Source organism: Gouania willdenowi, chromosome 11 (genome assembly GCF_900634775.1).
Source record: "Gouania willdenowi chromosome 11, fGouWil2.1, whole genome shotgun sequence".
Lineage (NCBI taxonomy): Eukaryota > Metazoa > Chordata > Actinopteri > Blenniiformes > Gobiesocidae > Gouania > Gouania willdenowi.
Window position 1 is genome coordinate 17890050 of NC_041054.1, and position 17328 is coordinate 17907377.

The 17328-nt window shown below is 37.2% G+C and overlaps 1 protein-coding gene across 1 annotated transcript in view; it reads right to left on the reverse strand.

Annotated features, from left to right (window-relative positions):
• csmd2 (CUB and Sushi multiple domains 2) overlaps positions 1-17328 on the reverse strand; it is a 340353-nt gene that overhangs the window by 55973 nt on the left and 267052 nt on the right. Inside the window, exons 40-46 of the mRNA XM_028460920.1 lie at positions 14466-14535; positions 10648-10764; positions 10217-10426; positions 7607-7795; positions 4790-4967; positions 1570-1715; positions 1400-1480 (exon numbers count right to left, since the gene is read on the reverse strand). Of these exons, the coding sequence (XP_028316721.1) occupies positions 1400-1480; positions 1570-1715; positions 4790-4967; positions 7607-7795; positions 10217-10426; positions 10648-10764; positions 14466-14535 (991 nt within the window). The remainder of the gene's footprint in view (positions 1-1399; positions 1481-1569; positions 1716-4789; positions 4968-7606; positions 7796-10216; positions 10427-10647; positions 10765-14465; positions 14536-17328) is intronic.

Below are 17328 nucleotides of genomic sequence, written 5' to 3' on the forward strand. Positions count from 1 at the left end.
AAAACAATAATTAAACAGCAATTGATCTCCATTGAAAACCCTTTTGATTGAATTATGTTGTTACTTTTACTAATGTGATTTTTTTATCAAGAAAGCTCAGCAAGGTATGCAAATAAATCAACAGAAATGATTAATCACCATTGTGTCTTACAAAGAATTAGGACACGTGACAAGAGTGATGAAGCTCATCCGAGCTATCTTTGTGTGCAAAGTGCGGTACTTTATGTAGGATGTCAATAACTATACACATTTACTACTGCCGCTTTGTGTGCGGGAAAAAAGTGAAGTACCGTAAGGCAAAGGTGCTCAACCTTGGGGTTGGGACTCCATTTTGGGGTCGCAAGACACTGGGAGGGGGGTCACCTTCAAGAAACTAAGAATATTTTTTAACAATTTGAGCCCATTTTTGCTTATTTTTATCTTTTTTCTGCAACTACACCAAACTTACCATATTTTAACCTAATTTCATTAGTTTTTCTTGCCATATTTTTGCTCTTTATAATGCATGTTTGCGACATTACTCCCATATCTGCCACTTCTCCATCAAATTTCAATACCATTTCTGCAATGTTTTTCCATTTTCCAGACATTTTCAACACTTCCCACCTATTGTCACATATGTTGAACCATTATTGTCATTTTGAACCTCTTTCCACCATATTTCATGCCTACGTTTTTGCCAATTTAACAACATTCACAATTTACCGTGCCCGCTATTTACCAGTTTAAACTTATTGTTCAAATATTGACACTAAGAACCCTTTTTTTAACCACTTTTTCTGTGTTTTTGGCCACTATAATTTACAACTTTTAGCCAATTTCTATGGTTTTTAAAATCCCATTTTACCATTTTTTTTTACATTTTTTCATCATTATTAACCCAATTTATTTCTGATTAAAAAAAGGATTTACATTTTTAAGATGACGATATACTATGGCACAAATAATACTAAACTTCCTGGCTAACAGTGGATTTTATTCATAATGAACCATCATTGGACCCCAAAAAGCTCTACCCTTTATTCCCCCTTATAGTAGATGGCCCTGTCTCCACATGACTGTTCTTCAATGCTCATGTCTGTGTTCAACCACCTTGAGGTACAGTGGGGGTCCCCGGTCTCTGTCACCTTTATTTTGGGGGTCGTGGGCTGAAACGATTGAGAACCACTGCCTTAAGGATATTAATTAATGATAAGTGAGAACGTGGACGCTCCCCCAGTTGAGGAGCCAACAGAGCTTATACATATATAAAACAACAATAAATAACAGCCCTGGAGTAGAGCTGACACTGAGATAATGCTGTAGTTCCACAAGTCACAGTAGGACCAACATCTTGACAACACAGGTAGCAGAGCCTAGAGTGTAGAATTTGTGTTATACATCAATCCACTTTACCTACCAATTTTAAATTCTTTGCTTGCCATCAGGATCTCTGCATTTGGGATGATGGCCGGAGGCAGGCAGTGCTGTAATCTGAAAGCTTTGGTGAGAATAAAAACAGAGTTGAAAAAGGAAATATTTGAATCATCTAGAAGACAAGACAATAAAAAAAAAAAGAAACTACCTTACCTTGATAGCCGATACGAAACAATCCACCTTTCTCCGTGTTGCTACGGAAGCGTATCAGCACTTGATTGGACGTACTGCTTGGTGGGTCGTTTGGCTCTCCATCAGTAAAAACACCCAGTTTCCTGACAGTTTCTTGTGGGCCATCCCTATAGAAACATATTACCCGTAAGCTGTATCTTGAAAAACTGCTTCATGTGAAGAGCTTACTTACTATCAAACCATGAACCACCTTGAGGGCTTGTGACGCACACCAGGCTGAGTCAAATGTCAGATTACTGTCAGGCAGCTTTCAGAAACAGAATCCACTAAAGCCACGTTTTGAGGTTATAGTGTGTATAGAGGAACACAAATGGTAAAGAAATAACAAAAAAATAGAAAGCGGATAATATAGCAGTGACAGGTCGGGATTCTCGTGTTCATCCAAACAACTTCTCAATGGGAGGGTCTCTGGAAGCTTTGGCCTTTGCATGGTAGTCCCATTGGTGGGGGCATGGGCGATTACGCCAACTCCCAGATTGGTGCCACGACCAATCATCTTGAAAACCATCTGTCTTTGGCTGTCAGACTGGGCATGGGAGATTACAAGCAGCACTGGAAACGGCTGGCTAGGGATCGATGCCTGACTGCTCATGAGCCAAGCCACCATTACAGGGCTCATTTTTCTTGGCTCAGAAGTTCAGCGGATACGGATAGACACACAGTGGTGGGTATTGGAAACTGGGGTGCATGACAGCTTCCTTTCAGTGCTTGGGAGAGCTGGTTAGACTCCAGTGCATAAGAAGAAACAATGTCCTAAAATTGGGCAATGGGATTCACTTGAATCCAAATAATATCTAAAATCTGCACACGTATATATGCTTAAGCAACACAAAGCTATAAGGGAAGAAAATACCACCTACGCATGGAAATAATAAGATGCCAGGTTGGCTAGCAGTCAGACATTCTGGCCACAAACACTTTAAGATCTTTAAAGACAGTCTCAGGGAGAGGGCAACCTTAATTCATAAACAATCTCATCTTCAGGGCTACATGTAGCAGCTTTAGCCGTGCATTGCAGAGATGATGAAAGTGAGCTTTTCTCTTTGATAGTCAGACTGGCATAAAAATATACACCCACCACAATAATCATACTGAAAACAACTTTGTTAAAAGTTGAAAAAAGTTGAACTTTTCCACTAAGTTTATTCAACTGTGTCGGTCTGATATTATCACACACATTCATTATTCATAATACATTATATTATATATTAGTAGGGATGTAACGATTAATCGTAAGGCAGTTAAAAATCGATTCATAGGTATCACGGTTGATATCGATTTTCTGAAAATTGAATCGCAGTACTTTTTTTAACCAGCAGAGGGCATGATCCACAAGTGTAGGCGGCGGGCGGAGTCTGCTAATACTTTCTTTCTGGCCGCCATCTACTCTTAAATATGTTCATAAATGATTCCTTACCCCTTTAGCGCCGAAAGAATATTTGTAATATTACTTGAATATCTGTAAAAGTCACGTTTTTCTATTAGCTCTGTCTGCTAGCATAGCTTCTCTTCTTCACTACAAGATATCTGCATGCCAACCGACCACTGGGTTACCAGCGCCCTCTGCTGGTCCAAACAAATATGACGTAAATCAGGGCAATCACGGTTTTTTTTTTTTTTTTTTTAAAGTCCAATTGTTAAGGCACAAAATACATTTTCAGTTGCACTTTTAAAAGAAAAAGAACTATTATCCAGTTTTGCATTGTTTATTATAGAACCAGAATTTAAATTAATAGGCTTCATTTTCATTTGTATTATTCCTTTATTTATTTCATTCAAGATTTATTTTTAGTTAAATTGCATTGTTTTGAATAGTTTATCAAGGAATTCTTTTGACAATGAAAAATAAAAGGAAAATAGTACCGTATTTTCTAGTTTTTTTCCCCAAAAAAAAATTTGTCTAGAGTCCCATTTTGTAAAATAAATCGTGAGAGAATCGTATCGTGAACCCAGTATCGCGAATCGAATCGTATCGGGAGTTGAGTGAATCGTTACATCCCTATATATTAGTGTTTGCAATATTGTTCACAGCAAATTCAATTAACATTCGACAACCATTAACAACAAAATATTAGATCAGTTTTTAAAGGAATAAAAATTGTTTGCACAAAAAAAGAAGATTATATAAAACAACACACAGACATTCCTTTCACCGATAAACATCATTACATTTACTTGTTGCATAAAAAATAAAAAAATCTACCAAACTGCAATCAACAAAAATTGACTGAAAAATTGAGGTTGGAGAAAGTAAAGATAAGTTAACGGGATCCTGGGGTAGTTTTAAAATTTAAACCTGAGGTGGTAATGGGAATTTTGTTGAAAATTTACTACAGTATATAAATTTGTGTTTAATAGCCAAGTAAGCAGTGTTTAAATGTCCATAATGAGAAAAATAAAGGCAATATCAAGGCAAATAAACAAAAAAATAGCAATGGCATGCATTAAAAAGTCTTTAGGTTGGATAAAAAAGCTGTTTTTTGTGTGTAGTTTTGTATGACCAATAATTGGGCGATGTGGACCAAATCTCAGATATATTTTTTTCTCAAAATGGCGATAAATTATATTAATCTTGATATTTTTGACTCAATAAAGTTTGACCAGAAAAACAGTTAAATGTGCTAATAAAAAATGCCACACAGGCGCATTTAGTAAAAAAAAAACGCTGCACAATATGTGTCACTTTTGGCTTTTTCTCCTCTAAGAGACAGCATGTGTGAGTGAGTTCTGTAGTGTAGCTTGTTTAGGGGAAGGTCTGTGTCAGGATGCATTGAGAAATCCATTTAATTGTGCTTTTCATGCTGTTCTGAGAAGTAACAAAAGCAGCGAGTTCTAAAATGACTATTTTAATACCAAATATATATCCCAGATATAGGTAAAAATTGTAAAGGACAATGTTTGATTGTACTCTAAGAATAATATTAAATACCTGTATGATGTTATTTGTACTGTGTAATTGTGTAAATAAAAACAAGTAAACAAAGAAAAAAAAAGATCTCGATATAGGCAATATTGTCTTTTTCTATATAGCTAAAATAGAAAACTAGATATATTGCCTACCTCTAATACATATATAACATTATTATGAATTTGTGTTTCAAAGGCATAAATATATTTTTCCTGAATTTAATGTCAGCACTTTTCAGCAGCAACAATTATTGTGACATTAGTCGAATCCTACCAGATAGTGAGGAAGTCATGTGGTCCATGGACCTGCAACAGGGTGAAGTTGAGTTTGATGCCAAAGCCCGGAGCCACAGTAATCAGCCAAGAGCAGTCAGCTGAGTTGGGGTAGTCCTCTGGGTAACCAGGGGAGAAGATGGTCCCGTTGTCTGATGTAATATTTCCTCCACACGGCACTGAGTGGGGGAAAACAGGAAAGTAGACATTTGTTTGCTTCATATAGGAATATATGGCTACGACACTCAGCTACGATCAGTGGAAAGTGATTTTTTTTTTCTTATTTGTAGTGGTTGTTCTTTGCATCTCCATGTCTCTGTAACCCACATCTTCACATGACGACTACTGCCCAGGCGCTTGTTTGAGCTAAAGATTAGCTAGCAAAGCCTGTTAGTAAGTGGGACTTGGAAGGAGTGTTTTGCTAAGATAAGGCCTCAGCAGTTTCCCATTGGGGGCATGAATAAGAGCCCAAATGCAAAGACGAAATGAGGGTTGGGGCCTTTGAGGTGTGCATGCATGTGAGTGTGTGCATTTCAAAGCGTAAAAGTGGTATGCATGCTGAGTGTGTAAACCCTAAGGGACAAAAAAATGCCCAACCATGTCAGAACAGGAAAAAAACTTAAAGTTCTAAAGTTGGCCTAATCATATCACATTTGTGAAACACACTAAATCACAACTTACACAGTCAGTTACACATCAATATCAGTGAAAATTGCTCTTCTATTAACTCATTGCCATTCACGTCTATAAACGTGAATTGTGTTTTTCGGCTGGGGTTGCTAGGAGACAGTGTGACGAAGCTCTCCTGTTAATGTCGAGCTTCTACTATGATGTAGTGACCAACTGCTGACATGTAGATGGCAGCAGAGCACCTTTGGATGAGAAAAACGTTCATAAAATGGGGCAAGAGGTGACACTCGGCATGTTTGGGATGAAGAGGAAGTTGCGTGTGTGGAGAACGACGGGGGAGAGACTTGGAAGAAGACCAAAATACAGTAAGAAAACCATTCAGTTCTGACCCAGATAGCAAAATAATAATTTTGCCATCAAAAATCCCGGTCGCAGTGTTGTTTGTGTAGTTTTACAGAAGGAAACCAATGTTGAGGTGTCCCTAAAGCAAAACAAAATGTGCTTCAAAGTCACTAATCGATTTTTTCAGAAAAAGCCATTTTTCTAAGCTTTTTGTCACAAACTGGCGATTTGTGTGAAACGAAACAAGCTACAAACAAAATTATTTTTTCTGATGAAATTAGAGACTTTAATCTTTCAGAATCTGGTGTCAGAATTCAGATCGTCATAGTGCAAAATAGTATGTGGGTCTTTATAAATTAGTCAAAATGCTCTAAAACGGCTGGCACTTAGCAATTTTTAAAATGGCTGGCACTGAATAAGTTAAAGCACTTCTTAAAAACTCAGGAATGCCAAATGTAGTTAAGGATCAAGATTTGCTGCGAATGCCCTTGAAAATAAGCTCAGTGCAGTGCAGGGATAAAAACTGCACAGATTGGGATATTCAGCTGAGTGATGCACCTTTAACGCCTCTGGGTAAACGACGACTCATCGCAGGGCCTTTGTGCTCCTTTTCCAGGTTACTTGCTATGTTCCTGTTGTACTACTGTCAGCATAGCCCTGTAGGTTGCTTTGCTGCTGCCTCACCTGGTAAATGAACTATTGATCAAACGCATTGATTCAACCCCAACACTCTGAGGAGTTGCACGTCTTGCTGACGCACCGACTGGGAAGCTTCTGAAACATTACCGGTACATGTGAAATAGTATGTTTGCAACTGAAGTTAGGTGGGATGATTGGATGTGAATCATCATGTAATCATCCTTTGGTTTTAAAAAGATCATATGAAAAAAAACTTTACTTGGAAAAAACTTTTATTACTGCAATGTTGTAATTGCTGTTAAATATTTTACTGTAAAACTCTACAGTGATTTTCAAAAGTTGGCCACATTTAAAAGCTTCATCATATTGCTTGTATGTTAGTTTCCACAGCAGTTACGCGCTTCTCTCCAATGCGTTTTCTCCGGCCCAGGTTCCTGACACGCCCACCGCGCGTAAGGAGCCAAAAAGCACGTATGCGTGAAGGCGGGCTGAAGGAAAGGAGGTGGTGATGTCATTTTTTTGGGCTGTCTCTGATCTGACCTGAACCAGCTGAAATAACCCTGTGCTCTAAAGAAGCCAACTGGGTAAAAGCAGGTACAGAGGATGACTTGAGTGGATGCGCGCAGCATCAATATACAATGAGTGAATTGTCCTGTATGTGCACTTATTTTCGCAGACATTTACACTCTGTCAGACTCATCAGGATTTGTAAGCAATGTTTATAATTTTGAACCTGTACTGCAAGAATAACTCCTGCCTTTGAGTCTGCCTGTGTCTTTATCCAATGTGTTCGTTTCTTATACCCATTTACCTTCACAGCTCTAGAGTCATGGTAATGACTATCTTGTGTAAATGTTGCCTAACTTATTGAATAATCGACAGCTGGGGCGTGAGAATGTGGGTCAAGGACAAGGCAAAGTCCATCTTCTAATCGTCTCTTTTTGTCTGCACTCCCATTCAGCACCTGAAGGAGCACTTAATGTTGATAAAATGGTATAATCATTCTGGTTAATTACATTTTTCGTAACGGATAAGCTTTATCTTCATGGCCACATTGTGCACTAATGATATCATTGCTCATTATATTCTTACTAGAGCTTAATTTGCTATAAGTTGAGTTCTGGGTTGAAAACGCATCTTTCCGTTATATTTAATCTATCTATGTAGAGATCTTGTGCATTTTATCCCAACCCTATATCTCTCCTACCTTCACAGCGAGGAAAGGGGTGGTCCCAGTTGCGGGTGGTGCCGTGTTCACAGGTGAGTATGGAATGTCCCATTAGCTGATACCCAGGCAGACACTCAAAGGAGATGGACTGGCCCACGTTGAAACCAGCACCCACCACCACTCCATGACGGAAAGGCTCAGGATCCGGACACTCCTGGAGCTCATACGCTGGGAGAAGCAATGAAGGGATCAGATTTTCAGCAAAGACTGAAACAGTTTTGTCACTTAAAAGCATAATATTATAAAAATACAACAGGTGAATAGCATCTATTTAATCAAGGCTGGAGTGCACCCTGAAAAAGATGTTGTTCTGTCACATGGTCAAAATATAGATCCAGATAAACACATTCACTCACTGACAAACAAAATACCAAAATCAACCAAACATCTTTGTGGAATGAGGAAAGATGCTGGAGTACACAAAGAAAACCCAGCAAGGGCAGGGAGAACATGTAAACTTGGAAATCATAAAATGTATTTGTTCCTAGTTTGTTCATGTTTTTTTTTCCTTTTTTGAAAAGTGCTTTAAAAAGCAGATTTATTTAATTTCTTTATCTTCATTTTACTTCTCTCCTTCTATCGTCCCACGGCTTCACCTGTCAATCAGTCACTTTATGATGGACAACTGTGACGTCAGCCCCTCTCATGGGGGGAGGTGGTATGTACCTGAACTGCTGCAGAGCCGCAGACTGTCTCTGGGCGCAGATAAACTGCTCCCAAGACCGTCCATAGACTTGTACTGAAGAGGAGTTACTGCACATGTGCAACTTCTAACGAGAGCGAATGGTAAAGATTAGTGCGCCCCAAGGCGTAAATACGTCACCAATCAGACAAAGATGAACAAAACAACTTTACTCATCATCATTATCTATATACTATTTATTCTGATTATCTAAATACAGATATACATTTGTTTTGTAGTATTCCTAATTCATTATTAATGTTTTTTTATGTCTTACTCAAACTAACATGGTGAGTAGTGGAGCTGCGCCCTAGTGCCCGCTATTGGCCAGTGCCACTGCTGAAAAAGTTCCCAGTGCCGACGTAGTAATAGCAGCAACCAGCACCCTTATTTGCTAAAACTCAGAAGTGCCAACCAATACACCACTGTGTATAAAATAATCACTCAATCAACCAAACTTTTTGAGCATTCTGCCTTGCAAACCACCAAGTATGCAGTGGTCAATATTTTCTTAGGTTGTATCTGCAAAGTATTTGCGGAATAACTAGAGTTTGAATTAAATAACAGCAAAATAAGTGGTAAATGTTACAAGGTTATGTTATAGATGCATTAAACTCAACTTTATTTTTTATTAATGTGCTCTTCTTTTACAGGGTTATAGAGTAACTAAACCCCTGCTTTATCCTTGCCTGCCTTTAGGAGGGAAATTCAAAAGATGTTTTGATTATGGATGGGGATCCTGGAACAGTTAAGACTTATTGAACAATCTATGCTATGTTAACTAGCTACTCATTACTCAATATACCTCGACCTCTCTATTCACCAGTCTTTCAATCTAACCTACTCACCACAGACAGCCCACAGGTGCAAGGTTTTATAAAAGGGGCGGGGCTAACTGCTTGTTTGTAATGCAAGATGGTCCCAACTCAACCCATAGGGGGCAGTCACTGACATTTTACAACTAATAATACCAAATTGAAATACTTTCACTAAAATGTTGAGAGTTGAACTAGGATCAATTAACAGCACTACTTCTTACCCAAATACATTTGTATTCAGCAGGAAAAAGTGGTTTTGGGGTTTAGTGACTCTTTAAGTTCAAATTTTGTGACTTTTAGACAATTTTGTTACTTCACTTAAAAAAATATTCCTTAAAAAGCATCTAGTACAGTGCCCATTGAAGATATGTATTCATATTGACATTAACAGGAGTTCCACAGGGTGGATGAAAAAAATGAATGGGATATATATATATATATATATATATTCTTTTGGTAGCCAGAACATCACCAACATATAATCAGCTGTTCCTTGACCCACTATCAACATTTCCTGAAAATTTCATCAAAATCCGTTCATAACTTTTCAAGTTATCGTGTACAGACAACGTTGCACTCCATTAGTTTAGCATTAGCATAGAATAGAACACTGATGATTAAGTCACTGTTGATGACATCGTCAGTTAGAACATTCTTGATTGGAACTCTGATGACATCACTGATAATGACATCATCAGTGTTCTAAAACAATGTTTGGCAGGAGTTCCACAGTGTGGATTGATCATTTCACATTGGTTTCAAATTGGTGTTAGAATGACCAAATGACTCCAAAATTACGGATGCACACACTCGGGAAATGCGCAAGCCGTTGACAAAGTTTCAGGTCGATCAGACACTGTGTCAGGGAGATATTCGCTCCACAAACATATGTACACAGACGTTCCTTGCTTTTATAGATAGATAAAGCACAAAATGCAAGACACTTGTCTCACTGAAATTATATCATATGTGCACATGACTACCTTAAATCTTTTTTCGTTTCTATCGCAGTTTAACAACTTGATGTTCTTGTCAATATTGTATCCAAAAAACTTTGGGGAGACACACAATGGATTCTTTAATGCATACCTTGATACTCAAAGCGAAAACCTGGTTTGTTCTGTGAATGGTCGCTGTGGAAGTATACGCTGGTCTCATGGGATGTGGTCAAGAGTTGGGAGGGAATATCCTGACCACTAAATCGCCCAATCACAGCGCTCGTATCAAGCGGCCCATTGCGGATCTCAAGAAAATCATGATTTGCCTCAGTGGAGAAGTTGAGAAACTGAACGTGGGCTCCTAGGAAGGGAAAAAAAAATGTATCTGTAAACACGGGCTATGAATCTCACGCTGCTGAGCCACCATTTTACGCTTTGTAAAGATTCTCAGAAGTGAATTGAATCATGAATAGCAATAGGTACCTTGACGCCACGAACATCCCTTTCAAGTAGCAAAATTAAGGGTCCTTGAGTGTGAAAATGCAACGACCGTAAGCTGTGAGAGGCTCTTGTGTTGCTCACCGTAACCAACCGGCAGGTAGATTCTCCATGTGCAGTCACTGTTGCTAGGATAGTTGCCAGGGAAACCTGGACTGAGAATCATGCCCTCCATCTCTTCTCGGATTCCTCCACATTTAGCTGATAGAGTAACAAAACACCAAAGATCACTCTTTAATCATTCATGTTGACAAAGCTGGTTAAAAACACTCATTCAGCAACCAAACGATTTGAAAAGCCACGGTGTGAGTTTCTCATAAGTAAATAATTACAAGTACTCACTTTACTCTAATTTAGTTGCCGTTATGGGTACTTGTTTTAAGTGTAATTCTAAATTAGTCATTTTACTTGTACTTGAATACATTTTTAAATAAGTAAAGTAATTTGTTACATTTCTACACCCAACCTTTACTGGGTAAATTATCTTTTTTTTTTGTTTTAAAACGATCAATGGACATAAAATGAAATGACCAGACAATGAAATGCATCACATCTGAACATTTTCTTTTTCATTTTTAATTGAATTAATTGGTGTTATTGTATTTTTTTTTTTTTTTTAAATAAGAATGGTACATTTTGACGAACCTTTTATTTTATACAGATGCCTGGTCTCTTCCTTTTTAAGTTTATACATGAGATATTTACTGCATGCAAGGGAACCATGGCATTATTTATTACCAAAAACAAACATGAGGAGTGAAAATAACTGGTAACTTTTACTTTGAGTGCTATTTAATTGAGCTACTTTTCACTTGTACTTGAAGATTTTATGTATGACTTACTTGTACTTGAGTACAATTTCAACTAGTATATTTGCATTTCCTAAAGAAAATGCAAGCGAGGATGCAGGTGCTGGACTGTGTCGCAATACACTAGCTTAGCATTAGCTAAAATTACAATTAGCATTAGCCTAGCATAAATGTTAGCCTATCATTATCATTAACCTAGCATTAGCATTGACCTAGTGTTAGCAATAACCTAGCAATGGTATTAGCCTAACATTAGCATTATACATGATATGTATTGTATGTTTGCAAGGGAACCATGGCAAGATTTATTATCAAAAATAATCATGGACAGTGAAAGTAACTCGTAACTTTTACTTTGAGTACTATTTAATTGAGCCATTTTTTACTTGTACTTCAGTACAATTTCAACAAGTATTTTTGTATTTCCTAAAGAAAATGCAAGTGAGGATGCAGGTGCTGGTCCATGTCGCACTGCATTAGCTGGCATTTGCATTAAGATTAACTTTAGCCTAGCATTAGCTTAGAATTAGAATTAGCCTAGCGTAAACCATAACCTAGCATAAACATTAGCCTAGCGTTAACATTAGCCTAGTGTTAACAATAGGCTAGCGTTAACATTAGCCGAACGTTAGCAATAACCTAGCGTTAGCAATAACCTAGCATTATACATGAGATGTTCTGTATGCATGCAAGGGAACCATGGCAAGATTTAAACGCTGGGGGTGAAAGTAACTAGTAAATTTTACTTTGAGTAGTATTTCAATGAACTACTTTTAACTTGTACCTGAGTATTTTATGGATGACTTACTAGTACTTGAGTACAATTTCAATCATGTAACAATGCTTCTACTTGCGTAGAATATATATCAGTACTCTTTACAACCCTGTCAATAACCCTATGAAATAACCAGATTGAAAATTGCGACACATCTTTTTTTTACCTGTTATCAATAAATTTTTTAAAAGCTTTTCGAAACCCTCCTTTTTGTTATTTATACACTATGTAATAATGGCATATTGCCATTGGTTTTCATACCCTGCCTTTAATGTCTGATTGTGGAATACGATATGAATGTGATATCCAAAACTACAAACAGCAAAAGAGCAGGAAAAAAAATATTTTAATAATCCTGATTAAAAGTGTTGGTGACAAAAAAAACAAAACAACAAAAACAAAAACTGGTAAAAAAAAAAAAAAAAAAGAGAAAGTGATCCTCAGAAGAAAGACTGATGGAGCCGATAAGATGATCTGATTGCAAAGGGGGGGGAAGGGGGGGGGCAAACGGATGCATGCTAATCAAAAAATAAATGGGAAAATCAGTCGAGCATCGCACAAAAATCAGAGCACTATGTCTGTTGGTTTGTGTAAAGTGAAGGGTTAAACGCTATCCTGCACTTGCACAAAAAGCCTGAGGTAATCAGGAAACTGCTGATGCCTGTAAACACCATGAATCTTTCCTCAGACTTCAACCAATCACGGGGTGAGATGAAGCTAATTAGGCAGTAGTAGGTTGTTTGAAGAAGTTCAACTCGTTTGTCAAAGTGAGGACTCGAGGAAAGTAGGAGGAAACTCAGCTTGTTCGATGCCCTTGATTAGCTTCAAAGGTGGAAGCACAACATGTTTCACTTTTGTCTTGATACGGAAAACCAAACCCTCACCTTTTAAAACTAATTAGTGTTAGAAATTACATTCCAGTAAATATATCTGCATTACACTGGTAATAAGTTTAATTAAAAAAAAAAAAAAAAAACATTATGTCTCATCATTAACAATGCCGCTCTTCTTTAGATCACAAATGCAGGATTGACCTTTCATTTTTTTAGCATTGGTGTTAGATTTCTAGAAGATAAGCAGATCTATTTGACCTATTTCCATGACGTTAGGGATCTGTGACAGTTTAGGTTTTGTTGCCTACGTTAAATCATATTAAAGTTTATCCAACAAAGTTTTTTTTTGTCTCTTTCTTTAGGCAGCCTGTTGGCAAATGAGCATTCAGATTATGCGAAAAATAAACAGAAATCCCTAATGGCGTTTGGCTGTAACAAGAGGCTAAATATGTACTTGTTAGGCCCCACCCTCTTTGTCTGGCACTTGCCAGTGTTGTCACTGAAAAGCAAACTGAGGAGCTACGACAAGATGCAATACCAGAGCCAATTCATTGATGTTGGCTAATTATAAAGGAGGAGTATGTACTGTATATAAATATATATATTTTGTTAGTACTTTACATCAGTGATTCTCAAACTTTTTTGACCCAACTTTGTCTGACTACAACATCTTACTATGATTACTATGAAAAAACAACTATAAAGCATAATGATGGAATGAACGAGTGATAATACACATTTTAAAGAATCCCATTGTAAATAAGTAGAATGAAACAGTATTTAGTGCAGAGTTTTTCAACCTTGGGGTTGTGACCTCACATAAGGTTGTCTAGAATTTAAATGGGGTCGCCTGAAATGTCTAGTTAATAATAATAAAAAAAAATGAAAACTGACTAAAAGTACATTTTTAATATTTGTTTTAATTATTATTCTTTTTTCAGATTAAAACACCACAAACAATATTAAACAACTGTATTCTAATCTATACTTTTACTTAACAAAAACATTAATTAAAATAAAATTTTGTATAATAATATCTGAGCTGGTGCATCTTGTCACTTTGTGCACTACTCCTGTCCACTAATCTGTATTTGTACCGCAATATAACAAACAGGATCAAAAAACTTATTATAGGAAGAATAAAAAAAGTGTCTTTGGGGTCACCAGAAGTTTGTAATATCAAAATGGGGTCACGGCTCAAAAAAGGTTGAGCAACACTGATTTAGAACCTCCTGAAGGGATTTATTTCTTAAGTTTTTTTTATCACTTGTGGTCATCTCCTGCCTGGTGTGGGCCCAAGACTGAGCCTTTTAATTTCAGCTCATGTTCTAACCAAAAGATCAGTTTCATCATCAATATTATGATTATTGTTTTTAGCTAATTATTATTGATAATAATAAGCAGGAGTGAATACATGGGGTTAGAAAAAGATGAAGAAATATTGAAAAAACAGGTCAAATTAAGAAAATAGAAATGTTTCTTTACCTATACAGAGAGGCGGTGGGTAGTTCCACCTTCTGACAGTTCCAGGCATACAGGTGATGTGTGAGTTCCCCTGCAATGCCCATCCAGCGCCCACGAGTGCACACAAACACAAAGAAAGAGCGAAAAGCAAGGAGTAATTAAGACGTCACTGTCACTCATCTGTTGCAACTCTCCGAACATGCCATTGTTCACCACACGACTTAATGGGGAACAATTGACTAAAGTATATATATATATATAATTCATATTGTTAAAATCATGTAATGTATACAGAACCACAAGATTACAAAAAAATAAGAAATTAAATAAAGTATTAATTTTAAATCCAAGAGAACAATACTGATGTTCATTTAGTCACACACATGACCATGACAAATAAACAAAAGGAAGGGAACCCATGTTGAAAAAATGCCAGAGAACTTCAGAAAAACATAAATATATACCACAAGGTGTATCCTCACAAATACAATACCTCTCTCACAGAAGATAGAAAAAATATTTAATAAAACGTTATTTTCAAACATACTATGAAACCATAAAATGGGAGACAATCATCCACACACAGAAAAACATCAAACAATCAGAAACAGGCGTGAGATCAAAGTTCATACTAAATCCTGAAGCCATAACAAGCGTCAGATGCAACATCACAGCTTTGTTGTAGTGATCATACAAGGTGAGAGATGTCAGGCAAAACTGACTAAAATGTGCAGATATAATAAAGTTTAAGAACAGATGAGCTCATGACTTTAAACCAACTTTCTGTAAACTGTAATGTGCAGATGGAACAGAAAGAACTGACATTTCACTGACTGTGTCTACACTCATAGGCAGACACGGACTGGCATTCTTTTTAATCAGACATAAGTTGACAGTGCACACTGATCCTGGTGGTGTTTGAGAAAAAAAAAAAAATACTCTTTCACATGTTTTGCTGATCAAAGAACTCCAACTAAAAAGTGACCATTTGGCCGCCAGTTATTTTTATGCATTTAAATGCCAGCTTCGTCCAATCTACTCCCAACATGTACTGCGATAAGGCCAAATGTGCTGACTCATGGGCTTTCTTATATAGGACATTAACAGCAGACTTTAAAGAAGACACAGAAATAAAGAAATCGGGAAATAACTTACAATAATTTCATTCTTAAAGAAACATAATTTATACCTGCTGCACTACTACTACTACTACTACTACTACTACTACTGCAGTGGAGGTACAAAGTAGTTCCTAATGTGAAGCACAGTCTTCAAACAAAAGGGTCGTAGCTTAACTGGTTCAAAAATATGCAAATGCACACTTCTTAAATACTAAATGTTCACAGTTTCACTTTAAGTAGAGGGTAAGATAATAAAGAAGGCTACAGCAGTAACTTAAAAAGGTAGGAGATGTTAAAAGGTTCAACATGCAACACTATATTTCTCCTAATTCATGCAATAGTTTCATTTTCATGACATTATATATTCGTCACAATGTTTTAGTGAAAATAAACATTTAAAGATGGTAATTTAATACTAAAACTTTATCAGGTGCAGCAGTATTTACTGTAACTCTACTAAGTACGGTCTGTCATATGTATTTATCTTTGAGTTTAAGTCCTGGAAAGTAAATAAGATTTTAGATGGAGCTCATTAGTGATTATAAGGCTTCTCTGGGAACCTTTGTCCAAATTCAAGAAAATTTGTCCATGCAGGCTCCCTGGTGCCAGCGGGCACAGTGTTCATTGCCCCTGATGTACACAAACCATCTGTGAAGGTTCTCAGTCATCCAGGTCATACTAGCTGTACACACTGTATGGCTAATGTATGAACTGGGCCCAATTTAAAGAGAAAAAATATCCTGGGCATGTTCAGTTTGAGGTTAAGTACATTCCGAAAATGTGGTTTTGAGATCTTAAACAACTGTAGCCAATGCACGTCACAGATGTTTCCATCTGTCTCCACAGGATGAGAAGAATTGTCAAAGTCGTTGGCTGGAAATGCAATTTGCAAAATTACAGGCAAAATGTGCCAACAAACTACCATCAACAAAAGTTGTTCTTTCTTTACTGGTATTTAATTGGACCTGAATGCCAACACCGTACCTACCATGGGAGCCAAGGGTGGATTGGGACAAAAATTCATCCCTGGCATTTTGTGTCCAGACCAGCCCACTACATTATCAGCGGGCATTATGTAGAAGCCGTTATTAAGTCAATGATGCTCAACATGTGGATCTTAAAGTCTTAATTAGGGCCCGAGTACAATGGTGCATAGGACCCTATTGTAATGCACCATGCAATGCGAAAAATTTGATATTTAGGGGGAATTGCACATGTGAATGGCAAAAAGACTCAATAGCGCCCCCTTGAAAATTGTATTTTGACACTTATCCAATTTATAGTCCCTTTTTTTTTTAATTTTTTTGCCACTTTTCATCCAAATAAGCAAATTTTTGCCCAATAAATACCAATTGTTTCCTTTTTCCCTACATTTTGTTCCACATTTTTGCCCTTTCTCCTCTATTGTTTGCCACATTTTGCACATTTAAACTACCCGTTGCCATTACATACCACCTGGTTCCTCTTTATTTGCCCATTTATTGGCCACTGTTGACTGCTTTTGGCCCATTGTAGTCAATTTTCACTCTTATTGCCACATTTTTGCCACTTTTGGACCATTTTTGGCCATCTGTTACCATGTCTGCCTTCACTCGCTTGTAAAAAAAAAAAAACAAAACAAAAAAAGTAACATAGCGAACCAGACCAGCACACTTCGGGTCGACGGCCCACCGGGACCATGATAGGTATGCAAGATGGCCAGTCCACCCTGATGGGAGCTGATTTTGACAGCTGTGATGCTCAATGAACTTAGTTAAGTGTTG